Below are 20,030 nucleotides of genomic sequence, written 5' to 3'. Positions count from 1 at the left end.
ACTCTGCTCAACAACGGCTCATGGTCACGGCCTCTCTGATGCAGGAGGAAAGTAGACTGAAATGCAAAAAGAGGGAAAGGCAAAAGTCCTTGCTTAAGGGGGCCCTTCAGCTCAGCCAAACCTTGGGGGCCCCCTCCCACCCTGCCCTGCGGCGCAAGGCCCGCTGGGCTGAGCAAATCTTTGGTGTATTCTGTCACCGGCTAACTCAGACCCTACTCACAAGCATTCCTATAAAGGAGTCTCCTGCGGGTAAGTGGTTTTCTTGCAAACTTAGGGGGCGGGGCCTTGCAGGTGGTGCATAGGTGAGAGTTTTAGGGATGCAGGAGGACCGGAAATTGAAGAAGAAAGGTTAATAGTCAATAAAATGGGATCTCCTGTGTGGAAATAAAGAGGAGTAAGAGAACTGGGCAAGGTACATAAAGATGCCCAGCCCTTAGGGCTGGAGTTCATGCAAAGAGCAGAATGATGCACTTTAAGAAGATGACTATAATTACATTTGTCTTTTACACTGCTGTTTATTGTTTGCTATTATTAAGTATACGGTAAATTTAGATTTGGGGTAAAGTGCTTCAGTTAGCTCTGCTAAGGGAACCCCAAGAAAAGATCTTAGATTTTCCATTATGTGAGATCTGTTTGTAATAGGGGAAGAACAGCCAGCCGTATGATGAATTGGCGTGGTGAGTCAGCAAACTGAGAGTGAGTGAGCCCAGGGGCACAGTAGGGCAGGCAGGGACTCTCTTCGGTCCATTTGAAGAGTTATGGATTTTTCTTATGAGATGGATTCTATTACTTATAATTAACCTCTATAAAGCGAATCTGTCTGGTTCAATTTTACCTTTCAAACCTTGACTCTCCCTCAAAACACAGTGTTTGCCTCATACTTTGCCATGATTTGGTCTGGTATATCAAAAGCAGGTGAAGCCCTCCCCAACATGCTCATTCACAGATATCTTTCATTTGCTTTTGACTCTTTTAATTTCGACCCTGGAAAATTATCTTCCAAACCACATTTTCCGTACGAATGCTTTTTACCCCCCAAATATGGGCTCCTCAAAAATAAAAATATTTTATTCTCTCCCTTTAAATGGTCACAGTTTCTTCCTCACTTTCTTTTCCAAAAAAAAAAAAAACAACAAAAAACCACATCTTACAATTTCTCTAACAACAACAACAACAACAACAACAAAAAACCACATCTTTCAATTTCTCACACAAAGGCGGCTTCTCTTGTTGCTGACTCTGTTTCCTCTTCAACCTTATGGTGTCGCTTGGAATCAGCGAATTCCCTTCAACTGTCCCCCTCTTTGTAATTCAGAGTTTCTTCATTCATCACGATCCACAGAAAAGCATTTTGATCCATAAAATCTTTGCAACAATACCACTTCCCTTCCAAACCTGGCCCCACGTGGCACTTATATTCTTCTCATGGCTGATGGAACTCTGCTTCTATCGCTTTCAGCATCCTCACTCATTCTAACGTTCTAGGAAAGCTTGCTACCCAAATTTTCCTTTGTGTGCGTATATCCATGTTTGAACGAAATTCTCTGAGGAAATGCGTATGCACCATGCATGCTCGCACACACGGGACCTGTCCTTTGTCCCTTAACTTCAGTGATGTCTAAGGCTTGGTTAGGTCAGTCTTTTCATCTATGCTAGGTATTAAGTGTACAGATTTTTTTATTTCGGTTTCTTTCTAGACCAAGAAAGCCATCACATTTAAAAAAAAAATTATGACATGTTAAAAGCCGGTCAGACCTAGTTTCTCCCGGTCTGTTGTTATCATGCGGAAGCTTCCAAGGGTTCCTGGGGATCAGCTTAAATGCAACCCCAGCAAGTCCCTGGACACATTTCAACACCGAGGAGAGAGCTGGGGGCAGTCTGAGCCACGTCGCTTCTACTGAGCACTTTACACCATTTTCCTATCTCAGGGAATAAGACGATTGGAAGAAATATTAGCAGTAACCTACTTTTCTTCCCTGATCTCTAGGGAAAAAAAAATATATTTTAAAGCCTTTAAAACTGCTTGATATATCTAGCTCTCTATCATATGTATTTTCTTGTTTGCCTCTTCATGAGTAATGGAGTATAATTAGTCACCATCCTCCACATAGCTTACATGTGTTATTTTATCTTTTTAAATTTATGCTAAACACTGAAAAGATAACTTGGTTAGACAACTATTTAAATATGTGGACAATTTTCTTATTATGATGATTTTAACTATTATTTTATTTTCTTATTAGTTTGTAAAACAAAGAATAAATATAATTTTCAAGTTCTAAAACTTCAGTGTATTTCACTGGAAAGAGAATGTCATACTGGGGGTAAAACTCAGTTACCCATTTATTTGCTGTGTTAAATCTTTTCTGAATGTTAATATTATCATCAGCAAAATGAAAAAAATATTACCAAATGGAGTGAATGTCATGAAAATTAAATAAGATGATATATGGCAAGGACATAGTAGCGTCTGAAAGCTATTAGACTAAATGTCCTTTTTCTTTTAATGGATCCTAAATATAATCCATCATATAACCCCACAACATGCCTTATGGCAATATTGTTCATGGCCATGGTGAAGGCTTGGGACTAAGTATCAAAAAAGACAGAGAAAAGAGAAATTCGTCCCTTTTTTCCTCCTGACTACCTGCTGGAGCTAGAACATCTCACCTCATCAACTGCCTTGACACAGAATCACACCATCAGCTCTCCTGGGTCTCCAGTTTGCAGATGGCAGATTGTGGCACTTCTCAGTCTTTATAGTCATATGAGCTAATTTCTCATAGTAGATTAATATCTCATTCTCTCTCTCATATATATATATATATATATATGTTACATAAATAAATATATTTTCTGTCTCTCTGGGTAAATCTAACATAGGTTTTAATATAATTTATTTAATTGTAAATCTATGCAGGTTGATTTTCAGTAATGGCTGTGTTTCACAACCAGCTCGTAACATTCCTAAAGACTGAGCCATTGGCACTCACGAGCCAGGACTCGCTGTCTGCAGCCCATCACTAGCTATAACCTTTGCAGCTCAGGCAGTTTTACTATAAGAAGCCTCTACCGGAGCATGAAGTGGTGGGGATTGGGGGGGAACATGTTTAAAGAAATGCTTTTTCCTTGGAGAAATTGGCTGGAAGTTTGTATCAGACCCATGGACAGCAGAGATATTGATAAAATATTGTCTGTCAGGGACATCTGACATGCAGCTCCCGCGGTGACACTGGTAGAGGGCCAAACCCACCATTAACAGTGACGCAAGGAAGCGGGAGGCAGCCAAGACCAGCAGTCGGGGCTTTCAAGAAAGCCATTCCTTTCAAAGCCCAAGTTTTCAAAGTGTGTCTAAGTTCCCAGTCTCCCAGCACAAGCATCACTGGAAATCTGAGTAATTTCTGTGAGTAATTGTTAAAAAGTATTTAGAGAAAGAAACTTCAGAGAGAAATCTAGTCCTCTTGTGTGACTGGCTTCAAGTCATTTCATTTTAAGCATTAAAAGGAGATGTGACTTTTTTCCCTCATTTCCACACTTAGCACAGACCTACAACAGAGCTTAAAAATACTGATTTTTGAAAACGACCACGCAGAAAATCCCCCCCAAATTGTGTTTTTATTCATTAACATTATGATTCATTAAATCAATAGATGAATAAAGCATTCCTTGATGGTTGAGTTAAAATGTAAGGAATGCAGACTTCTCAATATTAATATTACATGTGATGGTGAAAGGATTATACACGATAAAATCAAAATGTTTATATTTAATAAGTCTTGATATGGTATAGAAAAGTACCACACTTCTAAGAGCATAGCCAGTAAAAGACAGAGAAGTAATAACGCATGAACTAAAGGCTTCACTTAGCAAGTGATTTTATTTTTTTCATGGGCTATAACTGATAAAATGAAAATGGGGTTAAAATAAAAGTCATTTGTAGTTTTACAAGCCTGGAGTAACTCTGCATGTAATTCAGCCGTACATTTTAAAGTATTTTGGTCTAGAGCTAATTTCTTTTGTTTTGCAAAGAGCAGAGCTAAGCGATAGCTTCATGATCCTTAAAAATATACTGTAGATCAGGTCTTAGAAAACGGGCAACTTCTCTAAGCACATCTATTCACCTATTGGCTGGACTGGAAAAAATATAGAAAGGATAATGACAAATGAAAAGCAAAATACATCTAAGTGCAAAGGCGAAAATACACAAGAATCCAGTATGTTTAGATTTCTTGATTCTTGTCCTGGCAGGTAGCAGCTCAGTGAAGTAGATTTTTTCATTCACTCTCTGGTCAAAAGGAAAAAAAAGTTTGGAAACCATGGTTAATATGAATTATAAAATGTTATGTAATAATGATAACATTTATAGAGTTTAAATAATACTAACAACCCTACTGAGAGACAATATCATTACCTCCATTTCACGGGTTAGAAAACTAATTACATAACTTGGCTTAAAGTCCCTCAGCTCATTTTGGGCAGAACAAAGAAAAGAATTAAAGTTTCCTGAGGCCAGGTCCAATTTTCCTTCCATGATACAAAATCACTAATCTTTCCCAGTAATGGGGTTTGCCCACCTATCATTCCAAGCCCCTAAAGAGTTGAATGGATATTTTTTGAGATGCTGTGCTCCAGTCTCTGTGACAGAATTAGAAGATGGGCACAGTTTCTAGAATTTCCTGCAGAATGGATCCCACCAGGGTATCAGCTGTGTGAGTGGTGCCTTATAAATAAATGAGCAGTGTTCCTTGTCTATGACCTTGCCGGTCTCTTCCTGAGAGAGTGATAGTCAATGGTGTTTGACAATTGTTCCCTTTATAACCTCTCTCCAGTTTCAATCCCAGAAAATATTCAGGAAATAGGAGTAGAGATAACTGCTTCCATATAATGTATCCTGAGTCTTTCCCCTACTTATGATGTGTTGTTGTTATTACCATTTTTAAATTCAAAGACTATTTTTCACTGAAATGAATACCATATTCAATGCAAATGGGTTCCCTAGCCCAATTCATAGAGGATTGTATAAAACACACACAAAAAATGTCAATTATAGTTTACTGAAACAGTCTAAAAGGAATACAGTTTTGTTCATATTTCTGCATCCCCTTCCCCTCTGGCGACCATCAGTTTGTTCTCTGTATCTACGAGTCCGTTTCTGTTTTGTTTTGTTTGTTCGAAGGGGACTAAGAGGTGCAAACTTCCAGTAATAAAATAAATAAGCCCGTGGATAATAATGTATGTACAGCATAGGGACTATAGTCAATAATACTGTAATAACTTTACAGGATGCCAGACTAGATTTATTGCGAGATCACATTGTATATAAATGTTGCATCACTATGTTGTACACCTGAAATTAATATAATATTGTATGTTAACTTTTAATAAAAATGAACAATTAAAAATAAAATAAAAATTTTAGTAAAATAAAAAAGGAATAAAACAATCAAATCTTATAATGTGTTCTTACATGTTATTGATTTCCTGACTACCTTGCTCTACAAGTATCAGCTCTTAACCAAGAATAAAATTTGCTCAACAATCAAACCTTTTTAAAAACAAACTTTTCTTTCTCTTATCTTAGTTCCTATTAAAGTCATCACTACCTAACAGAAATCTATACAATTTTTAGTGCAGATTTCAGCAGTTATAATCTCCCAGATGACAAATTAGCCATTTTCTCATTAGCATATTAGTATACATACAACCTTGAGTAATTTATATTTATAATGATTTTTGTTTTCCTTTCTGAAATTGTGTCATTTTAAAAATTTCTTTTCAAATGTATTACAGAACACAGTGGCACATCTTTCTCAAATCTGAAATAAAAGTGAGAAAATATTTGACAGCAAAGACAAAAGCTCAAGGTCTCACGTGATATCGTTAAGACTATTTTCTCTACAGTCAGCTTCCGGCTTTAACTTGCAGGTCCTGGCCTCACAGCAAGCACTCCTGCATTCCTTTAAAGCACAGACAATAGGAAAGTGGGTTCAGCATTGTTTTCCCGCGTAGACTAGGTACATGCAATGTTGGTACAAGATGGCAATACAATGTTAGTTTTTAAACTCAATTACTCTGCTTTACAAATTGCAGTGGAAATGACCAAGTTAATAATAAGAAAAAAAATGTTAGGAGTAATGAAAACGACTTCTCAAAAAGCCAGAAATAGAGTTACTCAAGAACCACCTCAAATAAATTTGGCCTATAATACATGTAAATTAATACATGTAAATTAATTTAAAACCTTAAGGGAGAATATTTCTATACTATTAAAACTGTTTGAACATAGAGGAAAAAATATTTTAAATCTTCACTTCATTTTACCAAGCCTGCATAATTCTGATAATGAGAACTGGTAATGAATACAAACACACACACACATACACACACACACACACACACACACATACATATACAATTTACATTTATGAATATAAATGTAAAAACTTGAAAATATTAGTAAAATACCACTTTATTCATATAATAACTCTTCATTACAACTATGCAGCATTCTTTTGTTTGTTTGTTTGTTTGTTTACCAAAAATGCAAGGGTGTCTCAACTGTACAGAATAAAGTAATATAATCCATCATATTAGGAGACTAAGGGGAAAAAACAACCATTATTGTGATAGATGGGAAAAAATTAGTTGGTAAAAACTCAGTGGCCTTTATTGAATTTTTTAGGCATATATAAACAAATTATAAACAAAATTATGAATCATCATGATAAAAAAAATCTATCTAATAGCAAAGGCATATCCAATAAAATAAGAAATAAGAATTATTTATAGTCTATATTTGTATGGAAATTCTGACCAGTGCTATGAGACAAGAAAAAAATATAAAAGTGTAATAATTGGGAAGTATAAATCACGTTCCATTATTTGTATGTGATAAAATTCTTGACCTGGAATAAATAGAGGATCAACTCAAAAAAATAGTGGGCGAGTCACTAAGATAGCTAGCTGGTTAAGATAATAATCAAATAACATAAAAAGCAATAATAAATTAGAACTTAAAATAAAGAAAACCTTACATATAGTAATAGCAAAAATGTATACATATAAAATATTTCAGAATAAGATTTCAAAATGTGCCAGAATCACATGAAGAACTTTATACATAATTTTCCTGAGAGACTTCCAAAGCAAATTGTCTTTTAAGACCATGCTTAATATTGTGAACATGGTAGTGGCCTCCAGAGTGAAATATGAATTTAATGTATTTCATTCAGACTCTCAATTGTATTTTTGGGCAAACTGACCAAAAAAAAAAAAAAATACTACGAGTTATATGGAAGCATTAATGCTAAAGAATTGCTATGTAAATTATGAAAAAAAAAATTGTATGTCGATGAAGAGAGTTACCATTAAAGATATTAAAATGCATTGTATAATTACAATTATTAAAAACATATAATGTTTGTGTTATAATATCTAGACACATAGAATGATCATTTTAAAAACCTAAAAAAAGACCTATATCTGTACATAAAAATAATAAAATGGCATATTAGATCATGGGAAACTGGATTATTTGCTAAAGGATACTCTAAAGTATATAAGCTATGTATGGCATTTGCCTGCTGAAATTAAAAGTACCTAAGATTATGAACAACTTCAACTGTTTCCACCCAATAAATGATCAAGAAAGAATGAGATAAACTTACATTTAATTTATTATAAAGTATCAAATCATTTCTAAAATTCTATCTTATAATTATTAGAATATTGGCAATATTCTTCATAAAAGATTAAGTTATAATAGTAATCTTCTAATATAATTAAACAGCTTGGAATTTCTAAATAAAATGAAGCACAGAGAGATTATGTGCTTTCCTCTTTTTAATAGAGCCTCTTAAAGTAATGGATAAATCTTGGGTTGCAGTGGGTTTCACCCATTACCAGCTTTTTATCATTGGAACTAGCTCCTTAACTTTTCTGAGTCTCACTGCTTCTTCTCTAAATTGGGATGAAAACAAAACCTATTCTGTCAGTTTGTTGTGAGTAATAAAAGAAATGATGTATATAAAAGCATTTTGCAGATTGACACATAGAATATCTCTTCAAATATTAGCCTTTTGTTGGTCTTAAAAGTAAATGAAAATTGCTAAGAAAATAGAATGCTCTCTTAAAAACTTAGTACGGGGTTGCTAGCAAATATTGCATCAGAAAGATTCTTTAGAGTACACTGGTGCCTTGAAGGGTTCAGATTTTATAAATATTAGCAGAATTATATGCTCTGTGTTAGTAACCCATTTTCTACAGGTGCAAGTAATTTTTTTTTCTCTTCTGTTTTATTTACTGCCTGGTTTACACATTGGCTTGATGAGAGACGACCAACTCTCTCTATGCAGAGAATTAATTTCTTGATCTGTAATTATTATTGCTCAACTGATGATCAATTATGCCTTTATGTGATTTAGGAATTTCTGACTAATATACCTACGAAAAATCATAAGTGACATGTTGTAGTTAATGATTTACTTCTTTACATTGAACTTCATACAGTCATGCCATAAGCATATCCTGGCTTTTGAAATGCCTTTCAAAAGACGACAAAAATCAGTGCCAAAAACACATATGCAAGTCTACCGTTTACTATAATGCCAAACTTGTGTCTTCAGAATTTTCAAAAGAACATTTTTTAAAAAAAGAAAAAGGAAACATGCCATAATCACTCTCTAATAAGTATTTTAAACTGTGAATATTTTCAAACCTTAGGAAAGCCACAGTCACATTCTTCTCCCACTTCCAGAAGTTGGTTCCCACACACTGGCTTTGTTATTATATTTGCAGGAATTGGTGCTTGCAGCAGGCACTTTGGTTTTTGAGATGAAATGTATCTTTCAAAACTTGAGCGGCAGGATGTACTGAAATCCTTTGGGAATTTTGAACTGTGTCCAGAAGAAAAATCATAAATACCATGATAAATGAATGTGGGAATCTAACTTGTCTAACATTATTACCTGGTTCAGTAGAAATTCCAAATTTAGTTTCTGTTTAGGACTGCACTGTGTTATATGTGGAAGGTGACAGAGCATGCCTACCAGGCTGGTTGGAAAAACGTTTTCCTAGACACTCAGTTGTAGAGCTGGAAGAATTTAAATTCCTGCATGGATTCAGCACTCTCTAACTGGCAGCACTGATGAGCTTCGCCATTTGTTATCATTAAGAGACTGAGAGGTAAGTGATAATAACAATAAACTAGTGAAAGGACATAATTGCAGACTTAGAGTTTCTATGAACATATTTCTTTTCCTATTCATGAGTATTGCAAGAGCAAGGTATGTTTTATTCCTTTTTTTAAATCCCAAGTCCTTACAAAATGTTCGGCATTGGAAGGTAATTAATAATAACATGACAAAAGGATTGATTGATTGGCAATAGGGATAATTGTCATCATCTTAATTAGATAAATATTTTTAGAAAATATATTATTTAAAGTTAAAATTATTTTAAGTTAAAATAACATGGTCATCATACTTAAGCTCTATTTTGGTATTTTTTGGACATTTTAAATAATGAGCCCTGATAGCTGGTAAAACTTGTGCATCAAGAGGCTGGAGGGTGAATTAATGGGATATGCAGCCCTTGGTAAAAAAAAAAAAATGCCTATCCAACTGTATAGACTATATCTGAATTCTTGGATGACAAGGTCTCACCTCAGATATTGATTCATCACACAACTCCCAGAAGGACACTTGGTGTAAAACGGAACATCAGGCATACCTAAGACATGACCCAACTCATGTGACATCACTGCTACGAGAGCCACATTTTTCTTTTTTTTAGCCTGAAAAGAAATAGAAACATCTATTACTTCTTTTTTTATTCAGTTAATTCTTAACTGTTGCCAATGTTCAGTAGTTTGACAGATAAAAAATAGTCATTTAGTCCCTTTTCCTGTCATCAGTTACTGTAAAATGTTGAATAAACATTTAAAATGATTGACTCTCATGAATCCAACCATCAAGTCAGTGCTCAATCAAAAATTTGCTGAACTAATCATAAGTTCTCTGTAAACCATGGTTAAATTAAAGTAAATACATTCTTCGTAGGATGCGAAGATACCATAAGATGTACTCGAAGGCCTCCAAAACCTGTAGCAATAATGCCTATGACATTGGTAGTGCTTGACCATGTCATACCAACATGCACCTGTCTGACCTCTCTGGCCATCGATACGATGATTAATTTGAAGTTGGCTCAGACCGCAGAGGGGACTTGTATTCCCTTTCTCTTCTGATCTTCCTGTTCTTACACCCTAACACCAAGTGAGGCGGGTAGCCTTCTAGGAAGACAAATGTAGTGAAATATTCTTTTTCACAATCCAAGGAACCTTCAGTATAATGGGCTACTAGTAGTTTCATTTCTACTTTTATTTACTGCCTCAGCAAATGTTCATTGTCCCAACTCTATACAAGGCATTATGTTGGTCTTTGCAGAGGATATAGAAGCATAGGAAGCCTTACTATAAGTTTACAAACCTCTATAACAGAAACCGAAGATGGAGAGCACAAGGAATTCGAGGCTGCCATTCCTACACGTCGGTTGCTGAATTCAATTCCACTGTGTGAAAATTACAGGTACATTGTCACAATCTGAGTCTTAGGAACCATTAGTTTTGGCCAATTATGTTTTAAATTTCCCTTGTTTGCTCCACCCTTTTTATATTCACTAGGCCCCAGAAAAGCTTCTGTAGTTCTATAGCATTATAATGACCACAGATGGTCACCCCACATCCAAGAGTCCATTTTAGTGATCTGATACGGGTCTCCGATAATCTCACAGGTGAATTGTTAGTGGTAGAACTTCAGGCTCCCTGACAACTCATTGGGGGAGATATAATTGAACAGTAGTCGCTACCAAGAAACCTTTACAATAACTATCCACTCTGCCTTCCTATGCCTGGCCTTGGCCTGTGTGTGCTCACCTGAGTAGCTGAGTATGGTCATGGACCTTCATTTTCCTCAGGTTAGAACGATGCCAGTTCACAAAGTTGTTAAAGGTGATGCCTGTGTTGGGTACCACCTTTATCTTATCACCATCAGACCATATTTCCATACCAACCAAGGCAACTTGAACATCTATGGTGTTATAAATCTGTGGGAAGAGCATTTTTCTTCATAAAAATTTTTGAGATGTCTTTAGTGTTTTTGATCCTTTGCTGACCACAAGTGATAAATAAATATATCCCATTTTGAAAACAGAAATCCTAGAAGTTGCCTTTGATTTTACCTTGATGTTCATCCTTATCTGCTAAATTTCCCCAAACCGTTGATGTTAAGCCATTGTGATCCTCCCAACTCCTTATTTGGTGAAACCATAGGAAGGCCCCAGGCTCCCATGTGGAAACGCATGTTTACAGGACAAATGTCTTACCACATTGAGTAGGTTCATCACATCAAACACAAAACTTCTTATCAAAGTTAGATTCCCCTTATATATGTTATACTGTAAAATACAAAATGCAAATTATAATTAAAACAGCAAATTAAAGCGAGAAGCTGATGGGGCATAGAAGTCTACATGTTGAGAAAAATTATATATATCACTGTAAATAAGTGTCTATTCATTCCATGTCTACCTTATATACTACTCTGTGTTTCAAGTCTGTGTTTCTATTTAAGATGTAAATATTTTTTGGTTAAAGAAAAATTAAGCATTCATATAAAATTTCAGTGTTATTCATTTTTACACTGAATAAATCAAATTAACAATGTCGATGTTTTTAAACAAATTCAATAATATTAAAATTTGATTACAAAGCGATAATTGCTAGTTAGAATCACAGATTCCAGCAGTTTTTGTATATGTAAATATAATTTGTAAAGTATGTATAGTTTTATATTTACTTTATATTTACATACAAAGTAGAATTTGTAAAGCAAATACGGCAAAAATTTAACAAAATATTTTAATAACCCATTCCTTTTTTTGGTTTGTTTTTCAATATTGTAGTTGACTTCCTGTAGTTATCTGATTTTAAGTATATTTTCAATATCTGAATATTTTGGTAGCAGATGGATTCTAAAGCAGTGGGTGAGTGAAAACTATTGCTGGCAAGGCATGTAGAGCAGAGAAAACAATCAGGTGAACAGGCTAGAATAGTTTATAGCTTGTGTTCGCTTGATAAGAAAACTTAAAAGCTGCCTTAGCTGGCCAAGAAGCACACACATTTATACTCACGAAAGCATTATCCAGCACCAAAAAGAGATCAATGTATTTTTCAGCTTGAAGAAAGTCTTCTTGCTTTACAAAGTGTAAAAGAACATTGTTAATGATTATCTTCATCCTAAAAGATTAAAAAGCTTACAAAAAGATTCTTTTTTTTTTTTTTTCAGAGAGAAATTATATTGAAGGATAAGTAAATATCCTGGCTTTACCTTTATCTATACCAGTCATTGCTGAGCACACTAGTCTGTCATATATCATCGCTGAGACAACTGAATAAATATGACATTGGAATGCTACACTTACCTCTGGGCTTTCGAGTGACCTAGAGGCTCGAATAAGGCCGTGTTTCTTGCCAACATTTCTTACACCACAGGTGTGATTAGCTGAGTCTAGCTCCTCCTGGTTATCTGCGAGGACAGCATGTTCTTCTTGGTCTGTGCTTTTCAGAGGCTTTATCATATACCTTTGATCATGATGTGTGAAGTATCCCCTGTGAGATTCAGAGATTCATGTTTGAGAATTCTCTGCCACAGAGTCACATATACTGACCAAAATAGAGTGACACCTCTTCCTCCATCCCAAGCTCATACATACAGTTTTTCTTCATAGGCTTTTGGCTAACTTTTGCTAACATAAGTTACAATCAGTATTTATCGATACTAAAATAGAGCTTACATTATTTTCTCAGAGAATTGTGAAGAATTACTAAGATGAAGCTACTCAAAGGATTTGAAATTTACAGCATGAGCTCAATAAATATTTGTCCATAGTTTATTTATACATTTAGCAAATATCTCTTGGCAAGGAATAAAATGGAAAACAAAATAAAAGAGTGTGTAGATTTTAAGAATCCCAGAGGAGAGAAAGAATAACGAGCAAATTGGCCAAAGGAACAGTATGGAATCAGTAGCTTAGAGAATTTCTCTTCTTAGTAAGAAAATTAATTCAGAAATATAAAGTGAATCCATATAATGGAATATTATGAAGCCAACACAACCATTAAAAATTACATCTCTGAAGGTATTTTATAATATGGGAAAGGCTTATAATGTCATGTGGCATAAACCATGTTGAAAGAACAATTATGTGTATTTTATTTCATATTTCAACCGTGTATCAGATATATTTGTCTATATGCATACAAGCCGGTGAACATGATAAAATGTTAATAAGAAATCATGGAGGTAAAATTTCATGGTGATTATTTTCTTATTTGTGCTTTTTTTTTTTAACTTTCCAAACCTTCCCTTATTGGCAAGAACTACCTTTGTAAAGAGACGTACCACACACACGCATGCATGCACGCACGCACGCACACAACTTTAAAAAATTACATTTCACCATTTCAATTTCAGAGTAGAATTCTTAAGAAAATAAAAAAGAATGTTTTCTGGGAGTGGGGTGAATAAACGTGGAAATGGATCCAGATATCGAGGTCCAGAGTATAGCATTTTGTTTATTCTTAGGACTGAATTCTACTAGAGAAGCAGATTATGAAATGATTGCAAGAGTGATATTTTATTCTTCACATTAACCACATATATTCAGCATTTTATAGATGGAGGAAATTTTACCAAGATAATAAGACATTATGTCCAGGAAGACTCATTCTGTGTAACAAAATGGTGCTTAATGTTTAATATTTTGAGGAGTAGTTCTTACCTCAACCCATTACAAGTACTAATGCTGGCGACAGAATTCTTTTCATTCAGGATATATCCTTTATAGTAGCACTGTTCCTAAGGTTGGGAAATAGAAAAATAAAATAAAATAGTTACAAGAATAAATGTATCATAGTAACAGTAAAAGCTGTTATCTTGAATATATATGAAAATTCTTTGAGTAGCTGTGGCCAGAGCAGTTCCCAGAAATGAAAATAAGGAGAACCTCAAAGGTTTTAATAACTGCTCCCCAGCTGACCATGGAAACTCTCCATATTAGATGGCTGAGCTGTCTTTCTGGCACTAATGTACACTAAAGTCCAGGGGCACTGAGTCTAAGTGGGCGCATGGTGAAAGTGGACACTGCATCTGAGAAGTAGCCAGCTCCCCTGGGATCTCCAGTACTCTGAAGAGCTCTCAGATTTGACTCTCTTGTGCTGAGTTCCTAAGACACTATCCATCACATATCCATAAAATGGGGTACACACTTTTCTGAATTTTAGAGTCCTCAAGAGGCTGCACGACTGCTCGTGGGCCCCTCGTATTAACTGGTCCCATTCACCACTTGAATTGGTGTGTCAGTGGAAGTTTTTTAACTACCAAAAACCCAGAGAATTTGTCTACAACTAGAAATTCAGACATGTTAGGTGTTCCATAAAAGCAAACTAGGGGGTCACTTGTCTAGAATGATCTAAGAAAGCTAATAACTAACCTCTTGTTCAAAATAAACTGACTTGTCTCAGAGTCTGAAATTCTATCCATGTTTTTTTCCTTTTCTTTTGGAAGAAACCATATTATCATAAACATTTTCTAATAGAAGAGTTGGAAAAGGTATCAGAGTAAAATATCATCAGCCATTCACACTTGAGCATGAATTAATTTATCAGATACTTTCCTTGGAGGTCAATGTTATCAAAATTCTAGATATTCATGAGATGAGAGTTTTGATGTGAGAAGGAAGCAAAGAGCCATTTTGTGGCAGAAGACTGTTTTTTACACAGATATACATTTTTAGAATGCCACAGAGGGTGGCTCTGAGAGACTCACTTAGCTTGGTAACACTCCATGATTAAGGCTTTTTGTATTCTCTTTCTGCTCTTCCTTTGGCCTTGATTCTCTATGTCTGATATCTAGGCCTTGGCATTACCTATAGGGTGGTAGTTTAACCAGATATATTAATTAAATTATTGATATTTCATTACTGGCCTCAGGACAAATGCATGTATCATCAGAAAACAGTAAATAGTGACATGATATTTCAAGTACCTATAAGGAAGACTATTTCTAATCTATTGATAAGATGGCCTAGGGAAAAGTGGACTTTCGGTTGCTCCTAAAAATGTAATATCTGAAAGCCTCTTACCTTTTGAAAAAGCTGACTTTGATTTTTTAATCTGTTGTCTCATTGGTCATAGATGAGCACCTTGTTTTGAAGTTCTTAAAAATGTTTTAAAGTTGTTCTTGGACCTATGAATCTTATCATGTCAGTGGCGGATCTCAAGAAGATCCCACCTACCACGTTCTGAGGGCTTGAGGTGATCTTCTCTCCTCTGGGTGAGTAATGTGTTTCAGTGTAGCCTGGCCCCAGGAGATGCCTGTGGAGGCAGAAAGTTGCATGCTACACTCGCTGTGGTACTAAAGACGCATGTTCTTGACATGATCTCCAGAGCTAAAGGAATGATAATATCTATAATGAGAATGAGCTGACATTCTGACTCATAGATCCTTTTCTGACATTGGAACTCTGCTGCTGAAAATGCAAATCAAAGCATTAGCTATACCTATTGGATCTGAGGAAAGAAATGCCCTCAGCTACTATTTAGCTGCAGATTCTCTGTCTTCAAATGGGTTATTTTGAGATTCTTTGCACCAAGAACATAGCCTCCACAGTGTCTCTGAAGGGTGCATCAAGGACCATTGAGTCCAGACAGAACTTTACTGACAGTTACAGAACTGGAGGGAGCCCCATTCCCTGGGACCTATTTCAAGGCTGTGTGCCCTGAATGATCCTTGAACAGATGTTATTATAAGTAATAGAAAGTCACATCAAAGGTTTGAGCTTATCTGGGTAAAAACTATTTTTAGTAAATTCCAAGAAGCAGCAAGGAAAAAAGCTCTTTTTTTGTTTTACACTTTGCATATAAAATATGCATATACACTTTGCATATTTTTTCCTAAAAAAGCATCAACTGTCTTAGATAATATTAGCACAATCTAAACTTCATGTCTTTTACCTCATATCACACTTACAGAGTCTCAAGACTTATTTTTCCATATTCTTTTAATACATTCCAGTGATTAAACGTTCGGGAAGTACAACTTACTTGATTTTTTGTAAGCAAAGAATGACTTCTTCTCCATTTAATATAATCTGATACCGAAGTTCAGGTTCGTATTCCTAAAAGTATTTAATGACATTATAATATCAATTTATATTTCTGAGTCTTTCTAAAATTATTATAATATACTGATATATGTTGCCTATATAGAATAATTATGAATATATGTAAGATAAAAACAGCTCTCTTATGCCCTTAAAATATGTAAAATAAAACATAAGTCTTATATTTAGTTGGATTTCCAAAAAGGACAATAACATGGTAGTAATACTGGAAGATTAAACTAACTCTAATATGTAAGCTAGGGACTAATCATTTGCCTAATGTACAGTATACAGTCCTGTGTATCCTAATGAATCACTAATGGGATAATAATAAGGTATATATTTTTATCATGTTAAAACCAAACCAAATATATTAAAGAAAACCAACCAATAGATAGCTAAGAATTAAATAAAGTAAAAATGATAAAATGAGGGACATATTGGCAACATTGTATGTGATAATGTTGAATTCTCCTTTATAGACAAAAAATGGCCAAGGAAAAGACAATTCAAAAAATTCTAAATTCAAAAAAATTTTGAGGGGACAGGGGTAAGGGTAAGGAGAAGACATGAGTTTAGTGAACTTGATAAAGAACTTCTTCAAAAATGGCTGCCTTTCCTGTACTCCTCCTCCCTCTCCCCGCCCAAAAAAGAAAAAAAAAAAAAAACCCTTAAAGAAATGTCCAAACCGTTATATTCTTTCTGATTAAGTGGGCAGTTAACTCACTTTCTGCTGCTTAATTGTAAAAGCTTTCTAAGAAATCCTATGGTCTCTCCTGGACGAAGGGGGAGATGTATATATGAGCTTCAGGACTAAACTGTTGCATTTTTTAATAATACTTTTTTCAATTACAGGGATGCAATATTATACTAGTTTCAGGCATACAATATAGTTATTAGACATTTATATAATCTAGAAGTGATCACCCCGATAAGAACTACAAGATGTTGACTGTGACATCACTTCTATTAGTTAAAAGTCTCTTTATTGTCTCAAGATAATTGTAAAATCCTACTGTCATTCACATCACTTACCTCTTTGGCAAGCTTCTCTGTCTGGTTGATCTGTATCCCTCTTTTTTGTACAACGTGTAGTTTTTTAGGATGAACTACTTCATAGAGTTTTAATTCAGGTGTTTGCTCTATGGCTATTGCTAGAGAAAGAGAGATAATATTGATATAAATATTGAAAAGATTTTGTTTTGTTTTTGGTTTTGGTTGGCCTGGTTTGTTGAAATGGCACAAAGACTGAATTCCCATGGAGAAGGTAAACATTAAGAAGAACAAATTCTTCCTTCTACTTAAATTTTAATAACAGATACTTATTTTTGTTCTCCACTCTCTCCCCACCCCATTCTGGAAAGAAATCATGATGATGAACACAGTTCTTCAGATAATCTCCCAATATGTGTAAACTTTGGGCCACCAAGCCCAGAAAAGGCATGTCTTGGATTAGAATAAAGATTATGGGAGCCAGGAAATACTCCTATAGTAATCCAGTTTCTTCTTCCTCTATAGTCCTCCTCAAAATTGTGGATTTTTCTCTCGTTTTTCTCAGAGATCTCTGATTTTTCTTTCTCTCTTTCTCTCTGTGGTGCAATCTCTTACTTCACCCTCCAAAAATCAAAATTTTCATCTACAGACAATACTTTAGGAAAGATTGTACTATGTTATTTTATTTCTCAGTGTAACAATAAAACATTATATTCTTTCTCTCATTGGAATTTGCCCACGAAAACTTTAGATTCACAGGAAATAAAGTTTTTGTGATCCTCTGTTGGAATATTTTAAAGCATCAGAGAACAAGTAAAAAAATTGTCTATAGATTAAATGTTCTTGATGCACTTGAAATTGCATTGCGTAGGTATTTTTCTATTTTGCTTGCATATAGGAAAATAATTCACATTGGAGCAAAAATATATGGCCTTAATTCCTAGCTAAATGACCTTGTAAAGGCCATTTTACCTTTCTTTCAGTTCACTTATCTAAAATAAAGGTTGGTATAAAAATTGAATAGTATAAAATATGTAAATTATTTAACACCAGTCTAGGAAGATGGCATATGTAAAATGGATATATACTTTATCCATTTTTTCTTTTAATTGTTCAATCATCCATGCAAGGTCTGTCTCATATTTAAATGTTCTTATTTCCATAGATCGGTGTCTCTGCCTGGAGACAGTTTCCCACTCAGTGTGACACTCAGTGCGACCTTCAGAACACCAAACAATTCTATACCTGACTGATGTGGAGAAACTAAAAGGAAATACTAAAGCAAAAAATCTCTTCTAGTCAGCCCCCAAAGTTCTGCTGTGATGCTGGCCTAAGAAGGATTCATTACATATAAAAAAAAAAGAAATTTATAAATATATTACTAAAAGTTCTTTATCAAAAAAGAATACGAATCTCGTTAAGTGGAAAGAATTGTGGGACTGATATTAAAGTAAATTTTAATAATTTTTAGTCCCAATTCTAGTACTATTTGGTTGTCAATTAATTTTTAATTTTGTATAATAATGCAATGCTGTCTAACTTAACTCTGATTTTACTTAAGAGCCATCCTTGTCATCCACCCTAGTGCAACCTTTGGATAAATTGTGTCCTCAGATAAATGACTGTCTTTTTATGGGGTAGAAAGTATCAATTCTATTCAAGGTAACATTGGAGATGGTTAGAAAATTCTTGAATTTTAGCCTGGAAGGTAATTTTCTGGTGTCATTAGGGTCTGTGTGTTTTAGAAAATAAAATTATAGCACATAGCACTTACAGAATTATTGAATGAGGGATAAAATTTCAGAGACATCTTAACAAAATTATTAGGCCAATCGCAATGCCTTGACTGTCATGCAAGCATGTCACTTTCTTAAGGTTACTTTAAAAAATGCATTAAATAATTTGATTTTTATGTAAAATGTCAATACATTAGTGCTTACCTTCAGTTTGTACGATGAGCCAGATGACAGAGAGCAGGACCAAAGACATGTTGGCGACTGCAGGTAGCTGGCTGAGAAGTCCCACACAGCATGAAGAGGTGGTCTCTCCAGCTATTTATCTTCTAGTTTTATCTTCCTCCTACTTCTTTTTACAAGTTGAGACATAAAATTCTCAAACCTTATTTTTGAGATTGGGGAATGTTTCCTAATGGTGTTGGGAAATTTCCAAGTAACTGCAGTGTCAAGATCATAAGAATGTTCCTCATTGATGAGTGGTGTTTATGTCTGTGGTTACAGCCTGCTAAGAATTGTTTCTGGACAGCTGTTTGGCCTGGTGCTCTTACAACAGAGGGAAAGTACAACTGGACTTAGATGCCCATGAATATATTTGCATACATCACTATTCCTGTTCAGTAACCTTACAGAAATTGATCTACAAAGTTAGAAAATATATGAGTGGTCTGTACATATTTTGAGAAATTAATTGGCACAGAGAACAAACATCTATAAAACAAGTACCATGCAAAGTCTTACAAGCTAGCATATTATAATCTCTCTGACTCTCAGTCTCTTTTTTCTGTAAAAAGGGGATGATGATAGCAATACCTACCTCAAACTTCTTATAAAATTCATGTAAAATAACACACACACATGCATGCACACACATGGAACTATAAAGAAATGTACAAATGTAAATTCTCTTAGTCTCAAAGAAACAATACTGCATATAAAATATATTCGAAGTATACTTCTATGAGCTCTACTGGAGGAAAATAACTATATTTTTCTAATTACAAAAATAACACATTTTCATGGTCATAAATACCAAAACTTGATCACCCAATGCCCCAACATCAAAAAATGACTTCTGTTAAC

The 20,030-nt window shown here is 34.7% G+C and overlaps 1 protein-coding gene across 1 annotated transcript; it reads right to left on the bottom strand.

Moving 5' to 3' along the window:
- Positions 1-3,900: 3,900 nt before the first annotated feature.
- On the bottom strand, positions 3,901-19,246 carry ADAMDEC1 (ADAM like decysin 1). The gene is given in 15 exon segments (XM_006917026.3): positions 3,901-4,285; positions 5,872-5,957; positions 8,717-8,894; positions 9,663-9,793; positions 10,488-10,569; positions 10,934-11,103; positions 11,383-11,454; positions 12,190-12,252; positions 12,481-12,667; positions 13,840-13,916; positions 15,355-15,433; positions 16,163-16,236; positions 17,257-17,375; positions 19,155-19,230; positions 19,232-19,246. Coding segments are annotated over 15 exon segments (1,416 nt in total). The 3' UTR covers positions 3,901-4,278.
- Between the last annotated feature and the right edge of the window lie 784 nt (positions 19,247-20,030).

Source organism: Pteropus alecto, unplaced genomic scaffold (genome assembly GCF_000325575.1).
Source record: "Pteropus alecto unplaced genomic scaffold, ASM32557v1 scaffold166, whole genome shotgun sequence".
NCBI classification, from domain to species: domain Eukaryota; kingdom Metazoa; phylum Chordata; class Mammalia; order Chiroptera; family Pteropodidae; genus Pteropus; species Pteropus alecto.
The sequence above is the reverse complement of the archived record's forward strand: the minus strand, read 5'-3'. Positions and strand labels throughout refer to the sequence as shown.